The sequence below is a fragment of the Mesoplodon densirostris genome, chromosome 15 (genome assembly GCF_025265405.1).
Source record: "Mesoplodon densirostris isolate mMesDen1 chromosome 15, mMesDen1 primary haplotype, whole genome shotgun sequence".
Taxonomy (NCBI): Eukaryota; Metazoa; Chordata; class Mammalia; order Artiodactyla; family Ziphiidae; genus Mesoplodon; species Mesoplodon densirostris.
Genome location: NC_082675.1, coordinates 80,258,365 through 80,284,887, shown reverse-complemented (window position 1 = coordinate 80,284,887; position 26,523 = coordinate 80,258,365). Strand labels below are relative to the sequence as shown.

General features: G+C 33.3%; 1 protein-coding gene across 1 annotated transcript in view; it reads left to right on the top strand.

Moving 5' to 3' along the window:
* Nucleotides 1–26,249, top strand: part of CDH19 (cadherin 19) — a 54,989-nt gene extending 28,740 nt beyond the window's left edge. Inside the window, exons 7-11 of the mRNA XM_060119309.1 lie at nt 114–235; nt 6,454–6,575; nt 20,655–20,769; nt 22,808–23,059; nt 25,759–26,249. Coding sequence (XP_059975292.1) covers nt 114–235; nt 6,454–6,575; nt 20,655–20,769; nt 22,808–23,059; nt 25,759–26,249 — 1,102 coding nt within the window. The remainder of the gene's footprint in view (nt 1–113; nt 236–6,453; nt 6,576–20,654; nt 20,770–22,807; nt 23,060–25,758) is intronic.
* Nucleotides 26,250–26,523: the final 274 nt, after the last annotated feature.

Genomic DNA, 26,523 nt, shown 5'->3' with positions numbered 1-26,523 from the left:
TGTAGAGTGTGGATCTGATAATATCTTATTGCTTAAAAAGAGTATTATACACTCTTTAAACAGTATTATATGGGGAAAATAATAAAATTAAGGAATTATTTGTGTATGTGCAGGTATTCTATTACCAGAAGCAAAGTGTTCAGTATTGATGACAATGGTACAGTCTTCACAACTAACCCTCTTGATCGAGAGATTAGTGCTTGGTATAACCTAAGTGTTACAGCCACAGAAAAATGTAAGTACTCATTTGGGAACCACATATTCGTTCCCCATATTTTTTAAACCACTCAGTAATCTCTAAACATAGAGACAAAAGCTAAAGTGTTGCTGAAATTAGAATTAAATGGTATTTTATATGTCAATTCATACACGTGTATTTAATTTATTATTTTAAATTCAAAATGCCTGCACATTCTTACTACAGCTTATTTATATACTTACCACTAAATATCTTTATTTTTATTATGGCAATAAATAATGTTCAATACAAGAAATAAATCATGGAAAATTCAAAAAAACACAAGAATTAAACAAAAAATCCCTTGAAATTCTAAGAACTTTTAATTATATAATTATATGTTCTTACCATATTTTTCATGAATGCATTTTTAAATCAATTTTTAAAAACTGAATATAAATTTGTAAGTTATTTCAAACTGGACATATAAAGTATTGCCCAGTAAAATGTGTTCAAATTAAACTCATTGTGTCAGCAGTGCTGATAGTCACATCTTTAATAACCAGTAGTGACCAGTTTTTTTTCACAGAGAGGCAGATGATTCTATTTTCAAGTTGCAAAACTAGATAAAATCATCCCAGTTTACCACTTAGATTGTGTCTTCAGAATTCTCAGTCAAAATTAGATCAACCATATTCATTCAGGCTCAAAAGAATGGATAAAACACAATGGAAAGGATTATCAAAATCTTCCCTATTACTTAGTCAATGGTTTTAATATAGTACAGTAAAGGATTCAATTTGTGAGTTTTCAATGTTTTAGATTGCATCCTTTCAAAACTGATTTTGCATGGAATTTTATTCATCGTGTTTACTTTCTTGGCTTGTTCTTTGAAAGTCTTTGAACATATATCTTACTCCTCACCTTAAGTAGGCTGATGAGACGGTGGAGTACAAAGCATCTCTTGCATATTTTTTGTCATACATTGAATAGCTCTTTGGAAACTGCAGAAGGACTGCGTCTGGGTTTTGAGTTTTCTGTTTAACTAAATGATAAATGATGGGGAGCAAATGTTGCAGGGGAGTAAATGCCTGCTGCACAGAAGAAACACCAAGGCTTTTGGTGTCAGAAAACACAAAGATGTTTGTCTAAAAGCAAGAAACTTTTATTCACTGTATATTTCTGAGAACAAATTATTTATATCATTACTTAAAAGACTGCTGAGAAAAGAATTCAAATCAGTTCAAAGGAAGACTGGACATCTTTGAAAAATGTGTTTCTACGTAAAGTAGCCTTCAACTATTGAAAGAGCATTTTTTTTTACAACTTTATTGGAGCATAATTACTTTACAATGGTATGTTATTTTCTGCTTTATAACAAACTGAATCAGTTATACATATACATCTGTTCCCATATCCCTTCCCTCTTGCGTCTCCCTCCCTCCCACCCTCCCTATCCCACCCCTCCAGGCAGTCACAAAGCACCCATCTGATCTCCCTCTGCTATGCGGCTGCTTCCCACTAGCTATCTGCCTTACATTTGGTAGTGTATATATGTCCATGCCTCTCTCTCGCTTTGTCACAGCTTACCCTTCCCCCTCCCCATATCCTCAAGTCCATTCTCAAGTAAGTCTGTGTCTTTATTCCTGTTTTACCCCTAGGTTCTTCATGACATTTTTGGTTCTTTTCTTAGATTCCATATATATGTGTTAGCATACGGTATTTGTCTTTCTCTTTCTGACTTACTTCACTCTGTATGACAGACTCTAGGTCTATCCACCTCATTACAAATAGCTCAATTTCATTTCTTTTTATGGCTGAGTAATATTCCATTGTATATATGTGCCACTTCTTCTTTATCCATTCATCCGATGATGGACACTTAGGTTGTTTACATCTCTGGGCTATTGTTAATAGAGCTACAATGAACATTTTGGTACATGACTCTTTTTGAATTATGTTTTTCTCAGGGTATATGCCCAGTAGTGGGATTGCTGGGTCATATGGTAGTTCTATTTGTAGTTTTTTAAGGAACCTCCATACTGTTCTCCATAGTGGCTGTACCAATTCACATTCCCACCAGCAGTGCAAGAGTGTTCCCTTTTCTCCACACCCTCTCCAGCATTTATTGTTTCTAGATTTTTTGATGATGGCCATTCTGACTGGTGTGAGAAGATATCTCATTGTAGTTTTGATTTGCATTTCTCTAATGATTAATGATGTTGAGCATTCTTTCATGTGTTTGTTGGCAGTCTGTATATCTTCTTTGGAGAAATGTCTATTTAGGTCTTCTGCCCATTTTTGGATTGGGTTTTTTGGGGTTTTTTTGTTATTGAGCTGCATGAGCTGCTTATAAATTTTGGAGGTTAATCCTTTGTCATTTGCAAATATTTTCTCCCATGCTGAGGGTTGCCTTTTTGCCTTGTGTATGGTTTCCTATGCTGTGCAAAAGCTTTGAAGTTTCATTATGTCCCATTTGTTTATTTTTGTTTTTATTTCCATTTCTCTAGGAGGTGGGTCAAAAAGGATCTTGCTGTGATTTATGTCAGAGTGTTCTGCCTATGTTTTCCTCTAAGAGTTTGGTAGTTTCTGGCCTTACATTTAGGTCTTTGATCTATTTTGAGCTTATTTTTGTGTGTGGTGTTAGGGAGTGATCTAATCTCATACTTTTACATGTCCCTGTCCAGTTTTCCCAACACCAATTATTGAAGAGGCTGTCCTTTCTCCACTGTACATTAAGAGCATGTTTTACTGAATTTATGTAAATAATTAGCCACTGTAATCTTAGTTTATATATAAGGGGTTTTTTTGTAAGACTATATCATTAATTTCTGTTAAATTAGAAGTACTACAATTTGTTATTAAAAAGCAGAGTCTTTAAAATATATTATTTGTATTGTTAGACACAAATATTGTATTAAAACAAAATTTATAAATAAAAGAAGATTAGAAATATGGTTAAGGAAAAAATGCCTGTGAAAGGCAAAATGAATATAAGCTGAATATATTTATATTACATGGAATTTATTACTGAGAAGTTAATCACTGTTCTAGAAATAAGTGATTTGAAATGTTATCGAGTATAGCAATTACACAGTTCATGCTGATCTGCTTCTGGTGCTATAAAATCAGTTTCCTCAAAATAAAAAAATTTGTTTAGAAAAAGAGAGATTTGATATTCCCATTGTTATTTTTATCAAGTTGAAAAGTTACAGGATGGGGAATAAAATTCCAAAATAAAATATAATCAGATAAATATTTTCAAAACCCCACAAAGTTAATTATCATTTCACTCATCTTTGAAGATTATTTTTGAAAATGTTTATTTCATTTTAAGGGAAACTGCTTAGAAAGAACTTATGTAACACTAAGTAACCAATTTTCATGTATTTTTTCCTCTGTCTCTTGATTCATTTTTAACCCACATTATTAAACTCATTTTAGAACAATTTTGGAGAAAATAATTGTAAGTGCCAATTTCTCATTACCATAATATTGATATCAAAAATAATTGTTTGACCATTTAAGTCACTTAAGACATAGTAATATAAACAAACCACCTAAACAGTGGAAAACAAGGCTTCATATAAATTTGTTACAAAAAGTACTTGCTGCATGTGTTAACTACCTGGAAACTTGTGACATAACAATTATGCTGATTACAGGAAAGAGATGTTCCATTTTCACATTTGTTTTCCCAGCAAATGAAGTTCACTCTGCTTAGTCTTTTTCCTGGAAACATCCCAAATTAAGCACCAAGCTATTTATCAGCATGCCAACTAAGTGAATAAGACAACTAACTACTTTAAAATGAATCTGTGAAGATATGTGTATGCTTTTTATAGTCATGCCAAAGGTTTAATTTGAACTTGATTTTAAATAGATTTTTCAGAAAAATAGATAAACATTTTAAATGAATTTTTTTACTAATTTTCCTTAAATTTATTTGTAACTGATATACTTTTTCCATTTTACTTACTTATGAAGAAAGTTGTTCTATAGTGATATATATTTAAACCATAAAAAATATTAGACTTAAGTTTTGAATAATTTCATCTTGAAATATCTAGAAATATATTTTCATATTTAATGTTTCTTAATCAATTTTATCCTGAATGTAACACAATAGAGAAGAGTCTCAACATCATAATTCTTAATGGTTTATGTATTTTCTAAAGGCCATGGGTTTCTTTTGTATGCAATAAAACTTGCAAATTTTAATTTTAATGAATTGAAAGCTGTAATTTCTATCATAATTGCCACTGTTATTTATTAGTTAAAAACAATTACAACCAAAAATTTTATCCCAACCTGGAAAACCTCTTCACGAGGTGAAATAGAAACAGTTTTATAATTGAAAATCATTAAACCAGAATTTGATGTGCATCACAGTAAATTGATAAGAAATTGCCAAATCAGAAAGAAATCTCAGCTTTTTACATAGCCAAGCAGATATAACCCACTGCAGACATGTTCTCAAGATAAACCATCACTGGCCTTAAATTAGGAGAACTTCACATCACCATGTGCCATACAGTTTATCCTAAATTCACTAGGTAGTTGGAGTGACTATCTGTGTTTGTTTGCTAACTGAAACCTAAACTTTTATATGTTTATGACAAGAGGTAGTTTTGCATCTTAGGGTCAAGACCTTTGCTGAAGTTAGGCTCCTACCCTCCCACAGAAACTGGGATAAAAAAGTGTTATCTTCGTTGATGGCTTTATTTCAAGGAACTGGCTCCCAGGACTGGAGAAAGACAGGCCTGGGTTGTAAAGTTGGCAAGACGTTTATCTCAATTTTAAAAGGTTTACATACATTTAAAAGAGATAGAAAAATAGTTTACAAGCTTTTCTAAAGTAAATGCTCTAAGAAGAGGAAGGAAGGAAAGACTTTTCCCTAATTTTCAACAAGGAGAGTTAAGCCTCTTTTTTTTTTTTTAATTTGTATTTGCCCTTATGAATTACAATCGCAAATATAATGCTTTGTGATTAAAAAAAAAAACATGTAAGATTATAAATAAAAACACTGAGGCAAACAAAAGAAACTCCCTCTCCCCACTCTTCAATATATGTACCTTCCCATGGCTTTTTAAAATAAAAAGAAAGATTTAAAATAATGATATACAAATATACAATACCTTATGCTACAAATTGTTTTTTAGCACTTCACAAAACATCATGTATATCACTTCTGGTTAGTAGATAAATAAAATAATAGTATTTAATGTTTATTGCTTATTTATATGTTAAGTGATCCTCTAAATGTTTCATATGTATTAATTCATTTAATCTTTATAACAGCTCTATAAGCTAGTTACTAGTATCATTTCCATTTTACAGTAAACCAACTGAGACAAACAGTGGTGAGCATTTTTCTCAAATTGAGAACCAAGATTAAAATACATTTTTAATGTTCATGATATTACTACATGTGTTACATTGATGCATTCATTTTTAATAAGCATGCACAATTTCATAGTTTGGTGGTAATTTATTTCCCCAATCCCTTTTGGGTTACTTCCAGTTGTTTGGTTGGGATGCATACAATTCTGGAATAAATACATTGGATTACATACTCTTATATATTGGTGCCTTGGACTGTAGCATAGGTTTCCCAAACTAATGACTGGGTCAAAGATATGTGTAGTTTAACTTTTACTATCCATTGCCAGATTAGGTTCTAGAAGAGGCTAACATCCCACTATTTTTCATCCTTCCACCATCACTGGCTCTGTGTTTAATATTTAACACATGGACTAAATCATCATTCTCCTCATTTCTGGTGAGCGAGCGCCTTTGTGAAAGTTATGATAGAGCAACACGTCTCAACTGCAGGCATTTTTGCCTCCTAGTACATTTGACCATGTCTGAAGACAATTTAGATCATCACAACTAGAGTGGAGGGTGCTACTGGCATTCAGTTCGTAGAGGCCAGGGATAATACAAATATGTTCAATAGTTCCTGGATTTAAAAACAAAAGTTCTCATGTACCTGACTATCTCCTTTACTTTTACTACTTTTCCTCAACAGCTCCTAAAGTCCATGGCAGATACAAGGCACTGGATTAATATTGGTTGAGCTGAATGTGTTGAGAACATTTTTTCTAGGCTGTATTGTTGAATAATAGATGAATTATATAGCTATCCTGTCCTCAGCTTTTATTCAAGTAAAATAAAAATGTACCATGTAGCCTCTAATGCAGTTTTCATGACCATGTTTCCCCTAAAGACAGCATTAGCATTCTTTATTTTCATTCTGTTTATTCAATTTGCAGATAGTATAGAACAGATTTCTGCAGTCCCTGTGTATGTGCAAGTTCTCAATATCAATGATCATGCTCCTGAGTTCTCCGAATACTATGAGACTTACGTTTGTGAAAACGCAGTCTCTGGTCAGGTAAGAATCCATAATAAATTGCCGACGTCGAAACATTGCCTTGTTTTATACAGAATAACTTTTGCTATGTATTCCTCCCACTTTGAAATGATAAAAATAAGAGTTATTTAGCTATATTAATTCCATGCTTTAATGCTGTAAATTCTGTATAATTTAAATTTCTTTCTTTTAAAAAAATATATAAACTTCACATTTTCTACTTCCAAATTCCTCAAATGTTTGAAAAATCTGCTAACAGTCAGGATTCACGAGTAAATCCTTTGCACATTGTCAGTTCAATAAAGAAAAATTATCTTTTGTGATTCCATAGAATAGATAATTTTAATTAATTTTTATTTTCCCATTCATCATGAAGATAAAGATAAAATGATATATAAAATATATCAGACATCAACACAAATGAAACTCAATTTCAAATGAATTACTAAGTATGTAAAGACTTATGAGAGCATACTCATTTTGAAATAACTTATCATTACTTCACTTTTTTTTTTTTTTTTTTGCAGTACGCGGGCCTCTCACTGTTGTGGCCTCTCCCGTTGCAGAGCACAGGCTCTGGACGCGCAGGCTCAGCGGCCATGGCTCACGGGCCCAGCCGCTCCCGCGGCATGTGGGATCTTCCCCGACCGGGGCACAAACGCGTGTCCCCTGCATTGGCAGGCGGACTCTCAACCACTGCGCCACCAGGGAAGCCCTTCACAATTTTTTTCACACATTTTCTCATGTGGAGCTTACCTTTTTCTCATTTGTAAAATGTAGAGTTTAAATTAAATTCTTCTTTGAGTGTCCCATTTCCAGTACACAATAACTTTACATTTTTTTAGGTATCCTATTAAATGTCATAAAACATTTAAAAAATTTATAAACTAGTCTTCAAAATACCGAATAAGTATATATACTATAAAATCAATTATTCTAAGTAGGCTTGAATTTATCAATAAAGCTAGTTGGAGACAATTTGGATTTTACATGGGTCTTAAAATGTCTTGTGAAATTTATTCAGCTAAGTTTATGCTAGAATACATTTTATTCTGGAAAGAATTCTCAAATCTTGCCTATAAGTATTTCCTAAATATTTTTAAAAATAATAAAAAATGATTATAAATGTACAAATGAATTTAAACTTAAAATATCTATTTTAAATGGATTTATACCCAGGGTTTTTGATAAAGTGAAAGGTTAAACATAAAACTTTCAGATACTCTCCACAATACAGCACACTGTCCTCTAGATCCAAAAGCAAACTGATTTAGAAACCTGTGAACATACAATATAGGATAGAAAGATTCAAAAACAGAATGCAAGTGAACTGGGACCCATCGCTTCTATAGACATTGGGCTTAGACATCTCTTTAAACTTGGTGTTACAAATAGATCTATGCTTAAAAATTTGATATTTCTAAGTTTCTCAAGCATTTCAAACATACCTGGTTACCTGGACACATCAACAAATAGGCAACTTTTTAAAAAATCACGTAAATAATTCATGTAAATCTAATAAATGATACTTTAAGTGTAGTAAATCAGTTTCCTTAAAAGTCACATAATTTGGGGAATAATCAATTTATCTTACAATTTAAACATTCTGTTTAAATTTTTTCAGAGGAAATTTTTTTATTAAAAATAAAAAATAAATAATCAATAAAATAAAGAAATGGCTACACCATCAAAACATAAAATGAGAACTATACATGTCACATATTGTAAATTCTGGCTTAAGCCAAGAGAAGATGAAGAAACAGCATATACTTCCCCAGATGGCAAACAGAAAATTTGGGTGGTGAAAGCAGAGAGGAAAGAATCTCACCTTTCGATTGCAGATGAGAAAGGGAATGTAATGAGAAAGAGGAACCTTTTGTGATACACCTCTCAGCCTGAGGTTCCCCAAAGTTAATTGCTAAAAGAAGAATGAAGAATAAAATATAGGGAATATGTAATTTAGAAAATATTGGAGTAAGAAACATAAAACTTCTTAATTGTAAAATCTGTGGGGAGACTTTCTGCCAAGGACAATAGACTTGGTGTGAATTTGTTTATACTAAGAATCCCAAAGTGAAGTTCACTCTTTTTTCTCCCACACATTCTCCTTCCCCCCCACACACACAAAGAGAAGTCCTCTTTGATGTTCAAAAAACCCAGAGCCATGCTAGTTTAAAAAATAAATATATGTGCACTTGCATGGGTACACATACATACACTCGAGTAAAAACAAAAGAAAAGAATGTAAGCAATCTACATCACAGATTTATAAATGGGTGGTGTTAAGAAAAATAGATCTTCAGAATTTGTGTCCGTTTCTGTGTACTTTAGACACGACCTATTAGTCTTTGATTGCTTTCATTGTTTTTGGTACAGCAATATGTTCTAGGCTCTGCCACTTACCAAATTATTGCTTCCTAGCTGCACATTCATCCTTCACTACCTGCTTAAAAAGAACTGGCACTGTGAAACTATGATAATGGATTGGCCCATTAGAGCATCTTTTATTGTGAGTGCAAGGTTGAGTCTTGTCAATAAAGGGCACTGAATGCACATTGCAGGAGGAAAAGGGCCCCTCTTCCTGGTTCTATGTGTGTAGCATTTTTGCTTTTCCCTTTCTCATGCTGCACGGTTGACCAGCCAACTGGATGTGTGGAAATACATGTATTGCTTTACCTAACCACAAGCACAGTTCCCAAAGCCCCAAATGTACATTCCCTTGGCAACCATAGGACTCCAGCCCAAGCCAGAGGAGGTCTTACAGCCTTGCCAGTGTCGTCACTGTGTGCTCCCGGCCTTGAACCTGCAGTGGTCTCCCAATTCTCTCTGCATTTCCAACCACCAGCCCACTTGTACCCTGGAGAATTATCCATGTTTGCCTGGAGAATGTGGACTGGTTCTAGCCCAGTGAATTCCTTTGCCGTGCGTGCAAGATGCCGCAACCACACCTCCTCTAAGGACATCTGAAGCTTGTCTCCCTTCCACATTTGTCTGTCCTTAGATGATTTCACTGAACCCCAGAGTACCCTTTGGAGTTCTCATTACATCTTTATCGTTACTCCCCTATTATAGCTTAATAATTCTTTATATTAAACTTCCTTCATTTTAATTATTGTCTCTCTCAATTGGAACCAGACTGATACATAGGAGCATTTTATATTTCCTGTTCAAGATCTCAAATCAGTTATTTTCCCAAGATTCTGTGATATTTTTAGTGGAGAATTATAGAAAATGTAGATGCAATATCAGTAAATAAAATTGGGATATCTGTCCATGTAAACCAAGTAAAACCCTGCTCTCTTTCTCTTACCCTACTATCTTAGCTCTCTTCTTCTCTCTCTCTCTTGTATTTTTAATAATATTGAAGACCACTGTAAGGAAAACTCCATCTCATTTTGTTATTTCTTTACAAGTTTCTTTATTTTCTTCAGTTATGTACAATTAATATATTTTAGAGAAAGATAGGTATGATAATTTTCAGAGGTCCTCTTTAATTAGAACATTTATAAATATTTAGAGGTAAATAATTTTTTCTCAAATTGCAAAAGATAATCCCACTTATATTTCAGCACTAGTTGGGATAGTTCTGCCATTAATGTGTGTACATATATACGTATACAGGTATGGCAAATAACGTGGGCTTTTTGACCAAAATACTTCATCTAAATGTCTAATAGAGACTTGAATCCTAGGACTAGTACAAGACTCTCTATTCTTAAATGTAATAGAATTAATATGAAAAATATTATAAGGTGATGATACCCAAAAGATAAGAAATTAATTTTACATGTCACACACTCTCAGAAACTTAAAAGACAAAGGATGAAGAAGCAAATTCTATTTAAAAAATAAAATGATTGAAAACAGTGTCAAATTTAGTAAATGTTTTCCATTACAAGTAAATATATTCACAAATCCTATACATTTTTGGTATATCAATAAATTTTAATTAAAAATAAAGGCAAAAGATAGAGGGAAAATAATTATTTGCAAAAACTGAAAAAAAAAGTGCTTCTGTTATTAACATATAAGAGGGCATGCTGATTGATAAGAAATCATCTTATTAAAAGCTGGTTCCTTGATACTGATGTAGTAACTGTCTTTTAGAAATACTATGAATAAATTTGTCAATAAATAAATATCCAGGTAATTTGTATCCATTACAGATGACATGTTAATGATTTGTCAATGTGAATATTTTCCCTAGAATATAGTGGTCCTATTGAAGTTTATCCAAATCATTTTCTATAATATGTATTACTATAAATTAATCTATTTTTCATTTTTATCAAAACCACATTTTACTGTATAGTCTTTTATAATAGAATCTACTACTAATATTCATAGGAAGTGAACATTTTTAATAAACTGATTTATAGAAAACATGTTTGTAAATTACTTATGACTATAGAAATACTAAGTGAGTATATAAAAATGAGTATAAAATATAATTTAAGCATATAGATAATTTTACTTAATTTAGGAAAAACAAAGAAAATAAAAGATGTTTTGGAATACCAATTACCTAATAAATCACCTTAAAACCAATAAAAGAAAAGCAGTCTTTCTAATTAGCTCCTAGATTATTAGAACAACCAGACTAATGAGTCTTGAAGTAGCACAATTTGAAACAATTAGATGCCAGAACAATCAGTGTCATCCTATAAAAGCAACATTTTCCCTTACCTTTATTTTGACATCAAGATGATCAAATTTTTAAAACTTGGGTTCAAAAATAATTAGGGAAAAATGCTTTGAATTATGAAACTTGTTTTTTAAAGCTTATAATGTGACTATGTGTATAAGAATTCATGAGATTTTCCATGAGCTCTGCTGGTTCGTTTTTTACAGTGCAGATCTATGAATAAGTATGAAGGGCAAAAGTATTGCATTTTAAAATTATTAAAAATTTTCCAAACAAATTTCAACAAATATATCTATATCTTAAAACCATGTTCTATTATATATACAATATTTTCTTGATTATTTCAAATCGGGATTTGATTGTTTTACAAACATTGGTAATTTGTTAATGATGAATTTATTTTGAGATACTGAAGATTGCTTAACTGTGCTAGAACGTCAGAAAACTAAACAACAAGCCATTTTCTTTCCAGCTAATTATCATTCTTGGCATCAAAGTGACCACAGAGTCAAAAAACAAAAAAAAAGTATTTATTAACTCAGGCTTCTCTAGTTTTTTTTTTTTTCTTTCTTTTGAGTGGCATTGTCTACTACATTTTTTTTTTTTCCGGTACACGGGCCTCTCACTGCTGCGGCCTCTCCTGTTGTGGAGCACAGGCTCTGGACGCGCAGGCCCAGTGGCCATGGCCCACGGTCCCAGCCACTCCGTGGCATGTGGAATCCTCCCAGACCGGGACACGAACCCACCTCTCCCACACCGGCAGGCAGACTCCCAACCACTGCACCACCAGGGAAGCCCTCTACTACACTTTTAATTTAGTTTTAAGCAATGCGTGTACACAGCTTTCCAATGATAACTGTGTGTATTTGTGTAAGTTTGATGGATTTGCTTCTCTTAGCATTTGAGAAAAAATGAAAAGGATAGCAAAATAATTTTTCTTCCCTTTATTCTCTACCTGATATCCTTTTTTTTTATTTGTTCTATCTTGTTTTGTTTCATGTTTTTGAGAGACAAAGTGGTCCTTTAGAGAGGATTGCAATGAACGTTTGTTTTCTAGTGTTAATTTGGGGCATGGTATGGACTGATTGGTATTTTTTATTGTCTAAAAATCAGTTATGTAATTCAAATATGTTTCTGCTCCTGTGGGAATGAAACATCAAAAACGACAGTTAAGCAGCAATAATAGAAAGATTGCCTGGCATAATAGCAAGAGAACTTGACTAAACTCATCCACACTAACCGAATTCAGTGATAATCTAACCATGCTGAATACCGGTCTCCTCATATGAAAAAGAATGATACAACTTCTGCTCTACAAAAGGGTTTAGTAAAGATAAAATACTTTAAAAATACTATTAAATGAGAAAATTGGTAGAATTCAACTTTATTCAAAGTAATTTTGTAAGTACTAACAGCAGCATACATTTAAGAGTAGTGTCATACATTACAAGTTCTTAACATGGGGCCCTTACCCTTCTAAAGAGACTCTGATGAGCTATGAGTCATCTGTGTACACTGGATAGTGCATAGAAACAACACTGTCACTGTGTATGCAGATGAGGGTGGAAGCAGGTTAATGTCTCTCATCCAATGCTTAAAGGAAACCATTACTTATAACAATTGAAAACCAATATAAACATATTATTGATGGGTTTTTTTATTGGAGCTTTTTGGTCAGATTCTTGATTTATTTTGATTGGTTTGAAACATTAAGCTTTTTTTAAATCTCTGGAGCAATAATTCAATAAATTGCATTTATCATTTTTCTTTCTTTAAGTTAATATTTGTTTATTTGTTTACCAAATTATTTTATTTCAAAACTATTGTTTGAAAGACAATGAAATGATACCTTTGAAAATGCAAATCAAGAAAAAGAAAGAGGGCTTCGCTGGTGGTACAGTGGTTGGGAGTCCGCCTGCTGATGCAGGGGACGTGGGTTCGTGCCCCGGTCCGGGAGGATCCCACGTGCCACAGAATGGCTGGACCCGTGGGCCGTGGCCACTAAGCCTGTGCGTCCGGAGCCTGTGCTCTGCAGCAGGAGAGGCCTGCGTACAGCAAAAAAAACAAATTTTGCTGTTGCAAATGGGTATTCATAGGGAGGAAATGGAAAACTTCACCTTAACCTCACACCTTATACAAAGATTATTTCAGAATGTATCATATATTTAAATGTCAACCTAGGGGGCTTCCCTGGTGGCGCAGTGGTTGAGAGTCCGCCTGCCGATGCAGGGGACATGGGTTCGTGCCCCGGTCTGGGAAGATCCCACATGCCGCGGAGCGGCTGGGCCCGTGAGCCATGGCTGCTGAGCCTGGGTGTCCGGAGCCTGTGCTCTGCAACGGGAGAGGCCCGCGTACCACCAAAAAAAAAAAAAAAAAAATGTCAACCTAAAGCAAAAAAACTTTTAGAGGCAGAGGAGAAAAAATTCTCTTCTGTGGCTAGGAAAAGAGTTCTTAAATATGTCACCAAAAGCCCAATCCATAAGAGAAAACATATTCAGTATTTTTAAGAGAATAACAAAACGATATTTTAAAACCTATTAATATTTTCCTTAGAGCTAGTGGTATAATATACACATAATGTAAAAATATGTGTAAACTTTTCATTTGATGCTGAGAAGTCCTTTGGCAAAAACTTAAATTTTGGATTACAAATAAAATGAGTCAAAATGCACACATAATATAAATAGTAAGAATGAAATAATGTACTCAAATCAATAGTCAAAATCTCACTTAATACTGAAACACACATGGTAGCATAATATAAAACAGTAATGAGAAAGGAATTCCTGCTTTCCACACTATCAATGCATAGTGTTCTGAAGCTTAGGTCCACACAATAATATATAAAATACATACAAAACAGAGTTATTGAAAAGAAGAAAATTTATTTGAGAAGATAAGGTTATCTAGTAAAATACTGACAAATAAATATGACAGAATTTTAAATTTTCTTAAAGCCACATTTAAAAGTATTTTAAAAAGAGGAAAGGTTGCTATCCAACAGGCATAAGGTTTCCGTTAAGCTGGGTGAATAAGCTCTAGAAATCTGCGTGCGACATTGTCTCTATAGTTACCGATACTTAAAAATGTGTTAAGAGGGTTGATCTCATGTTAAGTGCTCTTATCACAATTAAAGTTTTTAGTATGTCAAAGAGAAACTGTTGAAATTAACTTTAATGTTTTTTGACACAATATATACAGAATATTGTGATTTTCACATGTAATGAATTAAAAATCAAAAGGGAAATACTTTATATGTTTTCTCATACTATGAAAATCACTCCCATCCCATTTCCCACAGGCTCAAACAGCTGGACAAAATGACAAGTTAAAAGGTCTCCTATATCTATCTGCTTTGGGTAGATAATAACATTCATTATAGAAAATCAAAATACCAGAATAGCTGCACTGTATTCTGGAGGAAATCAGACATTTCCTTAACGACCTATGTGGGTAAACAGAAGATTTACTTCTGTTCTTAGTGTGTAAATGGCCAGAATGGGGAGGAGAGGAAGGAGAACATTTTTCATTGGTTTGCAAAATGTGAATATAATAAACGAGCTGACATTAGGGCAATTTGTCTTTTCTGTTTTGTGTAAATAGTTATTTTTCAAATTAATGATTCCCATTATCTTGACTTGTACCAAATCTCTTTTCCAGAAGTAAAGTGTAATAGCAGTGATTTTTAGATTCTTTCATACCAATACACTGTCTAATGTAAAGACATTTACATTGTCTCCATATAAAAGTATTCTTTTGACTAAATTTCTGTGATCCCACAGTGTGATCCCTGGTTTCTATTCATCTTCCTTTCTCTCTTGTGTCCAATACTTTTCATTTTTTTCAGACTCACTCTTCCTGCTATCCTCCACAAATATGTCTTAAATACAGTTCATATTCAAGTGACTTCTAGATCTTTATGCCAGTTCTTTCTCTTGTATTTTAAGCTATATGTCCAACTAATTAGAGAAAATACTTACTCAGGTCTCCTATGGTCACACCAGATTTGTTCCCAAGCCCGCCTTTTTTTTTACAGTGTACCCAGCAAAATTACTACAATTCACCAAGTCGTGCAAGAAAGACAAATTGATATTATCATTAATTCTTTCTAGGCTTTTATTCTTTATATCCAATCAATCATTAAGTTCAGTTGATTCCATCTCCTAAATTTTTCTGTAATCTGTCAATCATAATCTATCCCCACTCTTACTAAGCTCACAAGGGCCTAACAACACTTGCGCAGTGAACCTTAGTTCTGCCGAGGGACGTTCCTGTAAAATCAAATGTTGAATTATCCGATCTCACAGCCGACATGCAGAGATATACTACGGTTGTTCATTAGTTATCGTTAGGTAAGCCTGTAGGCACGTAAACCGCTTCTATGACAGTCAGTTTTAAGTTTTGCGGCAATGGTCAGAAGAATATATTATGTGCCTTCTTAGGAATGATAAAAAGACCTTACTTTGGTGACATCGACATACCCTTAGAGGGGCTTCCCTGGTGGCGCAGTGGTTGAGAATCCGCCTGCCGATGCAGGGGACACGGGTTCGAGCCCCAGTCCGGGAGAATCCCACATGCCGCGGAGCGGCTGGGCTCGTGAGCCATGGCCGCTGAGCCTGTGCGTCCGGAGCCTGTGCTCCGCAATGGGAGAGGCCACAACAGTGAGAGGCCCACATACAGCAAAAAAAAAAAAACAAAAAACAAAAAAAGACATACCCTTAGACAAAATTGGGGACCTGGGAATCTGTATCTCCATCTGGAAGCATGTTGTACCATCTTCAGTTTATGCAAACACTTCAGTAATTTATTTGTACTTTCTCATTTAAAATAACTTACATCCTATCACTGATTGTTGCTGTCTTTTTGTATAGCACATCCAGGAGTTTTGTTTACCAACTGGTTGCTCCCAAACTTGCTAACTAGATTTTCTATTTTCATACCCACACTAAGGATGTCCATAGAATGAGCTTTTTAAAATGCAAAACTTCCCCCAATAATTTGGGATTATAAATAAAAATAATTTTGTCTTTCCCAATTTAAAACTTGTGAGTGGCCATTGGTGTGAAGTCCAAACTCTGTAAAATGCCCTCCTTAAATAAATGTTTGTGTGGCCACTGATCAACTCTGAAGTAAAATCTAATTTCAGTTTAGATGCCAGGTCCTCTGACCCCAAAAGTTTAAGTATTAGGTACTTTAGGTGTTTTATTATATGCTTTTATTCTGTACTTTAGGTATTAGGTCCTTACTCAACACTCTACGTTTGCAGTCCTGCTTCTACCTCTATTCCACTAGAATGTAAACAGTGGTGAGAGAGTCACTCTTGACCCCAGCCACCATGGGACACCCAGACCTGAGATGACGTGGCATGTTCCAAGTGTCAATGAAATATTTGTAAATGGATACATTTGGGATATTAATTAGATATTTTCATAATTTAATTTTAAATTTATATATGATGATTTTATGTGAACTTATAAAGAATCATTAAAAATTAATTTGTCAAAGGAAAATAAAAAATAAATATATTGAGATAAAATAATGTATAATTTTTAACAGAATATGGGTAGATTTCTACAAGTTAATGGCAAAACATTGCAATATCTATGGCTTCTAAATACATCTAATAAAATTTTGTGAAAACTTATTTTTTTAAAAACAGAGTAACTCTGCCTCTGTCTAGGACCAAAATATGAGAATATCATGAGCATCTCAACATTTTTCCCCTAAAAACATTCTAAACAAAGAAAGAAAACAGACTACAGACTCAATTTTCTTGTGGCTCTATTATTTTATTAATTAGCACTTTGACCTTTTGAACAGGTGTTCAACAACCTTTTTGAATTCTGTAGATTTATTTTGTCAAACAGATCTGATTTGGAATCTGATTTGGAAGTACTATAAGAAGTGACAGTCTTGTTCATATTTGTTGACAACAATTTCTTGACAGGAGAAAGAATTTGCATTTATAGCTTGATATAAGGAACAAATACCTAGAATAAATAGATAAGCAAGCAATTTTGATAAGATTTTTAAAAATCCTTCCACATATTCATTTACTGCAACTCCTACTTTTTGGTTAATATAGCTTGCATTGAGAGAAAGTATTTATTAAGCACATTTCAAGGAATTAATAATTTACATCAATTGATACTCAGTACCTGTGTATTGATTTATAGTTTATAATTCAATTTATAGTTCATAATAATTCAAAAATGTGTTCCTCAACTAACCTTGGAAGTAGGTTTCACTGATATCTGCCATTAGAGGTAATGAAACAGACTCAATTGAGTTGTTTGCTCCAAATCACAGTATATAACACTTGCTTATTGACCAGCTTTCAAAAAATTGCATGTTTAACAAAGGTCATACCTTATAGTTTGTGGAGAAATGAGTACTGGACTGATTTAAAATCAGGCTATTTAATCTGGGAATGACATTTTAGTAAGCTGGTCCATGGGTGCCTCTTTAAAAAAAAAAAAGCCATAATGAAAGGTAATTAATAGAAGGAAAATGATTATATGTCTTCCTTGATTATCTTTAAATATCTTACAATTTTATTTGTCAATTATATCTAAATAAAGTGGAAAAAAGGCTCTGGGGGGCACATATACTACTCATATTTCACACCAGCTGTTGCATCAGCTTACATTCAAATTCTGACCCAGCAATTTTACCTACCTAAGATATATAACTGACTTGAAGTTTAATATAAGAAAATATAAAGTTGGGACAATGATAAGGTTTATTCCACAAGATTGTTGCAAGGATCAGCTATGGTAATATATAGAACAAACCCCAGCCAATAGGTAAGTTCTCAGTGAAAGGTGGGTATTGTTAGGTTCTCTATGCTTACAAAATATATTCCCATTGTAGACTTCAAAGTAGTATAGACAGGAAATCACATGTATTGTGTCAAAGGGAAACTGGACAAAATTCTGCCCAGAGAACAAAGAGAAATGAAAAGGCTACAGTTTCAGAATTTGTCATAACACAGCAGTTCTTTGTATGAGCTTTGCATTTTGATTTCTTTGCTTCTCTCATAAATGTATAAGGCCAGAGATAGGCTCCAGGTAAGTATATATAAATATATACTTTAGAAATCTAACCAATGCAACAAATAGGCATTTTTCTTAGAATTTTATTTGAAAATTAAAATGAAAAACTTGGGCCTCCCTGGTGGCGCAGTGGTTGAGAGTCCGCCTGCCGATGCAGGGGATACGGGTTCGTGCCCCGGTCTGGGAGGATCCCATATGCCGCGGAGCGGCTGGGCCCGTGAGCCATGGCCGCTGAGCCTGCGCGTCCGGAGCCTGTGCTCCGCAACGGGAGAGGCCACAACAGTGAGAGGCCCGCGTACAGCAAAAAAAAAAAAAAAAAAATGAAAAACTTTCCATTGTTATATTAAAATGAAGAATCAATATCCTCACTCAATACTTGAAGGTATATTAATGTTGACCCCTTTTTAGAGATTTGCATTTTCAAGAAAAATATACGTGTTCAAGGTTGGTTCAATAGAATTAATGATACCCACTATGTGACTGATTCTGTTATGTCAGTGGGTTCCTATTTTTGTAAAGTGGTGTAAAACCCAGTTTACAAAGCAATTTATAAGTGGAGGTATGTTCATTGAAAAGGGCCAGAGAAACCTGTACATATTCCATTTACCTATACATATGTATAGGGTAGTTTGGTTTTAAAAGTATTAAAAAATATATACAAAGTCAAAATCTCTCTAGTGTTCTTGAGCCTTCATACAGGAAAGGAAAACATTTTCAACATTTAGTCAGAGGCATGTGTCTAAAACAGAAAGTCAGGTAGTAAGATAAATTATTCCTTGTCTAAAAATCAAGGCTGCATATGCCAACAAGATAAAAGTGATTTTTTTTTTTACAATTTACTATCCATCTTAATTGAGCAAATATATATATAACGAGATTACTCACAGTATTCAGGACACCATCCTATGCAAATCCCAACAAGACAATGTTTTCTCAAAGAAAACACATAAAAATGTGTACTGCTTATGTGACAAGCACTTTGACAAGCTAAGACATTGAATCCTAAAAGTTAAGTATTAATATCTCCATTTAAAAAAATGCTATTGGAGCATAGTTGATTTACAATGTTGTGTTAGTTTCAGGTGTACAGCAAAATGAATTGTCTAGTGGTCCAGTGGTTAAGAATCCGTGCTTCCAGTGCAGGGGTCACAGGTTCGATCCCTGGTTAAGGATCTAAGATCCCACATGCGAGCCATGCGATGTGGCCAAAAAAATTTTAAAATTTTAAAAAAAGTATCTCCAGTTTTTAAGCTTAGAAAATTAAGTGGTAAAGACAGAATTCAGAGTATCAGACTTCCAAAATCTTATAATAACCGAAAATAAAATCATTATCCTCATACGATGAACATTTATTATTGTAGGCATTGATTGAATAAAAATGTTTTCTTTTATTAGATTATTTAATTAACACTACATGATTATGATTTAATTAGGGATGTATTATGAGGGAAAAGATAAATCAATGTAGAGAAATAATGTACAAATTGCATTAGTTTCACAAGGTTCTTTATGCATGTGAGGAGATACCCTTTGAGGTGTAACATTATAAATTATGGGTCTGTCATCTTGTAACTAAGGATATTTTTGTTTGACACATTGTTAAAAGCACTTTCATTCTAGAAAATTCAAAACAATAACTTCTATAGTCAATTTACTTTAATTTCCAGAATTAATCACAATCTCATTATTTGATCTTGACAGCACATCTCTTTTTTGACAATAATTAACTACTTGACTGACACTTTCATGTATTGAAAGCCAAGAACTAATTGTGATTCGTTCATAGTTACATTATTTCACTTTTTTATGATCTGAGATAGAGAGAGGGATTTATTTGACGTGGAACACTTTTCCTATAATCTTTGTGGGTCAAGGAAATCATGTACATTGCCCCTAAGCTTTAAATGCATTCCTTCCTCAAATCAATTTAAAAGCTCATTACTTTAGCAAATACTCTAGTAAGACAATAAGCTTACCACAGTTATGCTGTCAATATAAGCAGGAAATATATAACTTCAGCAAATCATAATGGTTTGTATTCCGATAAGAAAGGGAGAAGGAAGAAAGGAAGGAAGGGAGAAATCCAGGCAGGAAGGATGAGAGGATGTTTTCTAACAAACTTAGCTTATGGAAATTTTCTCCTCTGTTAACAAGAGTTTATTTATTATGTAATATTAAAGTGTTCTTTTGAAAGGAGCAAGTAAACATATTTTTAACCTGAAAAAATATTTTTATATTCTCCACCAGTTTGAGATATCCTCTGCAATATCCATAAAGATTTTGGTAAAGCAATTTTAATAAAAGCTAATAATAATTTAAAATAATAATAAGAATACAATAATGATAATGATCATTTTTCTGAATAATAATATAAAAAAGCTTATCCCTATATTTTTCTAGGTGATTCAGACCATCAGTGCAGTGGATAGAGATGAATCCATAGAAGATCACCACTTTTACTTTAATGTATCTGTGGTAGAAAATAACTCAAGTTTTACAATCATAGATAATCAAGGTAATGCCATTCACTCATAATAGCTTTCTATCCATTCTTCTTCGAGAATCTTGTTTAATTTTAAGGAAATTTGTAGCATTACTTTTTATACTATACCTGAAATATGATAATGTTGAGAAATAAAGCAAGGAGTGGCAATGGAAATTGGGAACAAAACTCAAAGTAGCGTCCTGGAAATATCAGCCCCATTTCCCACTGGATTTCTTTAAATTAGAAGCACTTATTCAAGTCATCATTGGCTATAGGCCCCTGTAAAGTCTGAATGACCTTGCAAATATAATTGCAGTTCTGACACCATGGTTCCTTTCATGTCTTCACATAACTCAAACTTCACCCCATGTCTGGGGAAGAAAATGATATATAATCATGTTAGTTTGATTGATTGAAAGATATTTGGAGTCATTAATTAGGAGCTATAAGTATTTGGAATTGGCTTAAGACTATTCTTTTTCCTTCAAAACGAAGTGATTATATCAGCCTGAGAACGAAATGTTCTAAAGGATTTTGTACAGAGGGAGAGAATTCCTTTTCCTTCCATATAGAAAGGGAATAACTTTTTACAAAGCCACTCTGTTCTTTTTTCCTTCACTTCAGTAAAATATTTTTTTGTCGTTACATGGATTTCTATTCTAATTTTGCTTCATATCTCAAAGATATGAAACACTGTAGGATTCATTACTCAAGCATCTATAACCAAACCCCTGCAGCTGTCCTTCCTTACAACTGAGTTTAAGCTCCATATAAGGGGAGATCTGTTATGGGAGAATAAATGCAGACACGTTCTTTCCCTTTTGCCTTTGTCAAATTCCCCAGTGAAGGAAACTCAAATAGATTTAGGATTTTAAAAAATGCAAATATCAATATAAGAAATAAGCTGTAGGTTAGATTTGTTTTTGTAAATATAAAATAAGTTAGTGGGACAAAATAAATATATTGAAACATAAAGAGAATAATTGATTTGGTTTAATGTTTGCAGTTACAAGGAATTTAATGAAATACATACCAAAAATATATAAACTCTCTCACCTCTTCAATCTGCCTAGTGAATAAAATCACAAGAGTTTTATAGACTTCAAGAGCATGATGGAGAATTAGTTTTTAAAAGGTCATTTGGAAAAAGTCATAAGTAGGCATACATTTAAAAGACTTCCATTTATTTGCATTTGCCTATTTCAAAGTCTTCCATTTATATGTTTCCATTTATTTGTTTGTGTCTTCTAAACTTTGTTTGATTGCCACAGAAAATATTTCAGGGAATGCCAATACCAAACGGCAAAGTCAAGTCGGGGGGAAGCACTAGTACTGAGACACAATAAACTGCACTGGAAAAGACTATTTAGAATATTTTGGGATTGAGGGAAGAGCAATTTCAAATGTTTTGAAGTATATATTGTTTATTTTTGTTAATTTTTTGAATGTTCTGTTTATGTGAATTAATCAGTACTACCAAGGTTTAATGATTCTCTGAAATTTAAGTAGAAAATGAGTTAATAATGTCAAAGTGAAATGAAACATTCTAATAGAATCTTTTACACTAAGTAAAATTAATTATTTTGTCTTATTAGTAAATACATTATTTGAGATCACTTACTGTGATAGAGAGATGACTTGAAAATCTTGTGTATTTATAGTATTTGTAAAAATAATGAGTTTCTACTAGAAAAAGCACTGTCATGAGTATTTAACCCAAATGAAACTGATACTGTCATTATAAATTTAATGCTAGTACCCCCTATTTACTATTGATATCTAATTAAAATGCCATTTTCTTTTCTGTGTTCCACATGTACATTTCATATATTTATCAAAAAACATTTTGGAACTGATTCGTATGCTTTATCTAATTTTTAAATTGGGATTTAGGCAATGTCAAAATCAATAATGACTTTTTGAGTTGATCTCTTGTCTTTTTTATCAGAAATTTGCTCTTCCCTATTTGAACTTATTTGATCTCTACACTGCTGTCTCTAGTACGTTTAACTGGTATGAATTTCTTTTGTATTATTGAAAAAATCATGCACATGGATTTTTGTTTTAGATAACACAGCTGTAATTTTGACTAATAGAACTGGTTTCAGCCTTCAAGAAGAGCCTGTCTTCTACGTATCCATCCTAATTGCTGACAATGGAATCCCATCACTTACAAGCACAAACACCCTTACCATACACGTCTGTGCCTGTGATGACACTGGTAGCACGCAGACCTGCAGTAATAAGGATCTTATGCTTTCCATGGGATTCAGGACAGAAGTCATAATTGCTATTATGATATGCATTATGATAATATGTGGTAAGTTGTGTGAACTGAGCATATCTTCATTTATTGACAGTAACATGATAAATATAGAAATGAGCTAATTCCATTATAATGGTATGTGTGGGCTTGTGTGTGTGTGTCTGCATTTAATTGCCCTTCTTAATGTGTTACAATACTAAAATCAAGTGGAGTGAATGAAAAATAGAGTGAATATGCACTTCAGGTTGAAAATAGATGATCCTTGAATTCTATGAGTATATGAGTACACCTGTGCACATCCTTTTAAGAGTGTTTTGGACACACATTGCAACATATGTAGCAATATAAAATTTGTAATAATAATGGTGAGATTCCATTGAGTGCTTATTATACTCCAGGAGACTGTCCTAAGTGCTTTACAGAAATTATGCAGTTTGATCCTCAGGATAAACTTAAGAAGTGGCAACTATTATCACCTTCATTGTGTAGATGAAGAAAGTGAAATTCCAAGAGTTATATGGTTTACAAAGGGTCATGCAGCTAGTAAATAAAGTGCTAAGATTCCATAACCATAACACACCTCTATCCAACCTAATACTGCAGCTCACTGGAGCCTAGGAGCATTGAGGAAGTAAATGTTAAGATGAAAAAATGTAAAAGAGAGGGTCTTACTTAAAGTGCTAAACACAAAAGAAATAGTAAAATAGCTCCACCTGTTTTTGTTTGCTTTTGTTGTTGCTGTTGTTTTCACAAGGAGATAAGTTATACTCATTTTACGGAAGAGGCAAATGAGGCCCCAAATGTTTTAGCCAGGCTTTCAAAACTACATGCATCTACCATAACTTTTTCCCTTTCTTTAACATACCAGTATATATAATCTAAACCCTTCTCTTGCTTTCCCTCATAACTTCATATCAAAGCCAACACAACTTTACTGAGTGTTGACAGCAATGGTATCAGCCATGGGTTCTGAAATCCCAAACTCACTGCTCAAAGGGACATACAAAATGTTTCAGGATTTGCTTTGCCTTCACTCTTCTCGTCTTTCTCAAAGCTTTCCTCTTTTACCATTCAAAGTTACCCTTTATTTCTACCTAGCTTCAGTTTTTCAAAATTATTTTTAATGATCTTTGATCATAAAACTGAATTTAGAGCTTCATAGCTAGATATCAGAAGCAAGTAGTAAAAACAGTATAATGTTTGCAGGATGCAAGTACTAAATTACTCACTGGTACAGAACTAAACCTAGTCTCGAAATCCTGCAAGTAAAAACCAAGGGCAGCCTCACAGTCAAGGGCACAAGTAATACTGAGAAGGCGGGAAATCAGAGTAAAGCAGTAGTCAGCAGTTTCCTGTGAAAGTTTCATGAACACGCTCTTCAATTTTCATAGATTGAAAAATTATTTATTAGATCCCTTTCTATTTTAACCACATACCTCTGCTGTATTAAACTACAGTGCCTGGATTCAAACACGATGGCCTTATTTCAAGAACACTATTTCAATTTCTTTAAATGTAAGATTTATATAAAATATTGCCTAATATATTTCTTTGTGATAATATTAATAACATTACTTCCTGTTTGTTTCAATTCTTATAGATGAAATGCTGAACAGCTACATAGATCCAAGATTGTGTAAGGATTGGCTATCCATGAAACACACACAAACACACACATATACACACGCACTTTTCTTTAAAATTTAAAAATTTAAAAAAGCATTCTGAAGTTGTTCTATTTCTACACAATGCTAAAATTATCTTATATAATTGATCGATGTGGACATATCAGTGTTATGATTAAAAAACCTGATAGGTTTGGAACTTCTGAAATTAATATGGTATAACAAAGCATGGATTCCGAACCAACTTTCTAGTTTTGAATGCCAGCTTTTTGTTTCCTAGCTGTGTGACTCTGGGTATGTGATTTAATCTCTCTGCACTTCAGTTTCCTTATCTTTAATAGAGAATTATAATAAAATATGGGTATCATAACAAATCAATGAATAAATGTAAAGCTTTCAGAAAAATGACTGGTACATACTTTGTAGTCAATAAATACTAACTTAGAAAATAATTATGCCACCGAATTTGTCTCAATGGCGAAAATCAAATCAGTTCTATGTGCTTAACTTCCACTAACATGGATCATTGGTTACTGAGATTGGCAGATACACATAGATTGGAAAACTTTCCTTCATTCTGCTTTGTTCTATTTTCAATATATAAGAAAAATATAAAATTTTTAATCTTAAATTGATCATCATAAACAATCACTATATTTTTATGATGTTTTTCTACTTTAAACCATCAGCCAGAAAGATTGTTATACTTCCTTGTCATTCTGCAAGTCCCTTCCATAAATTTTCAATAGCAAATATATCTTTTTGTCTTATAATCAGAAAATCAAAGCTTATGTCTTGAGCTTGTAACAGAAGCAAGAATTATATAGTTTATTATAAATAACAATATTTAACAATATCGTATATAATATATTATGACATATAATATTTATGAAATAGTACATTCTATATTTATGTATAATATATAATATAAAATATTGTAACATACAATAATTAATAATGTGTTTAGTATAAATATATGATAACATACTAATATATGATATTTATTATATATTATATATTTATAATATAATAGTCATATTATGGGTAATATGAAGCATATGTATTTATAATATATAATATTGTATTATATTTGTGTTAATTAATGTTTTTGTATGCTCTCTTTGACAGGGTTTATTTTTTTGAACCTAAGTCTGAAACAACGAAGGAAACAGACTCCATTTCCTGAGAAAGGTGAAGATTTCAGAGAGAATATATTCAGATATGATGACGAAGGTGGCGGAGAGGAGGATACAGAGGCATTTGACATAGTGGAGCTGCAGGGTGGCACAGTCATGCGGGAACGCAAGACTCGGAGAACCACCAGGGTAGAGATTCGGAGCCTGTACAGGCAGTCTTTGCAGGTTGGCCCAGATAGTGCCGTATTCAGGAAATTCATTCTAGAAAAGCTCGAAGAGGCTAACACTGATCCCTGTGCCCCTCCTTTTGACTCCCTCCAGACCTATGCTTTTGAGGGGACAGGGTCCTTAGCTGGATCCCTGAGCTCTTTAGGGTCAGCAGCCTTTGACCAGGATGAAAACTATGATTACCTTAATGAATTGGGACCTCGCTTTAAAAGATTAGCATGCATGTTTGGTTCTGCTATGCAGTCAAATAATTAGGGCTTTTTTTTAAATAATTTTTTTAAATGTTAATGTGTATTTGGGCAAACTGATAGTCTCTTGGTAAAGAGTTGTATACTCCGGTTCTCTGGAAAAAGGAAAAGACCCAATTTATAATGTTTTCTGATATTCTTGGGGTAAGTATCCCATGGTTATTTCAAGCTACCCATACATTGTCACTGACTGCAGGTATGGGAGGTGAAGCTAACAGTCAGCTCTCGGGTGCCAATGCAGGCCAGCTCTAGTGTGCCCCTGAAATACTCCTCTGTCATTT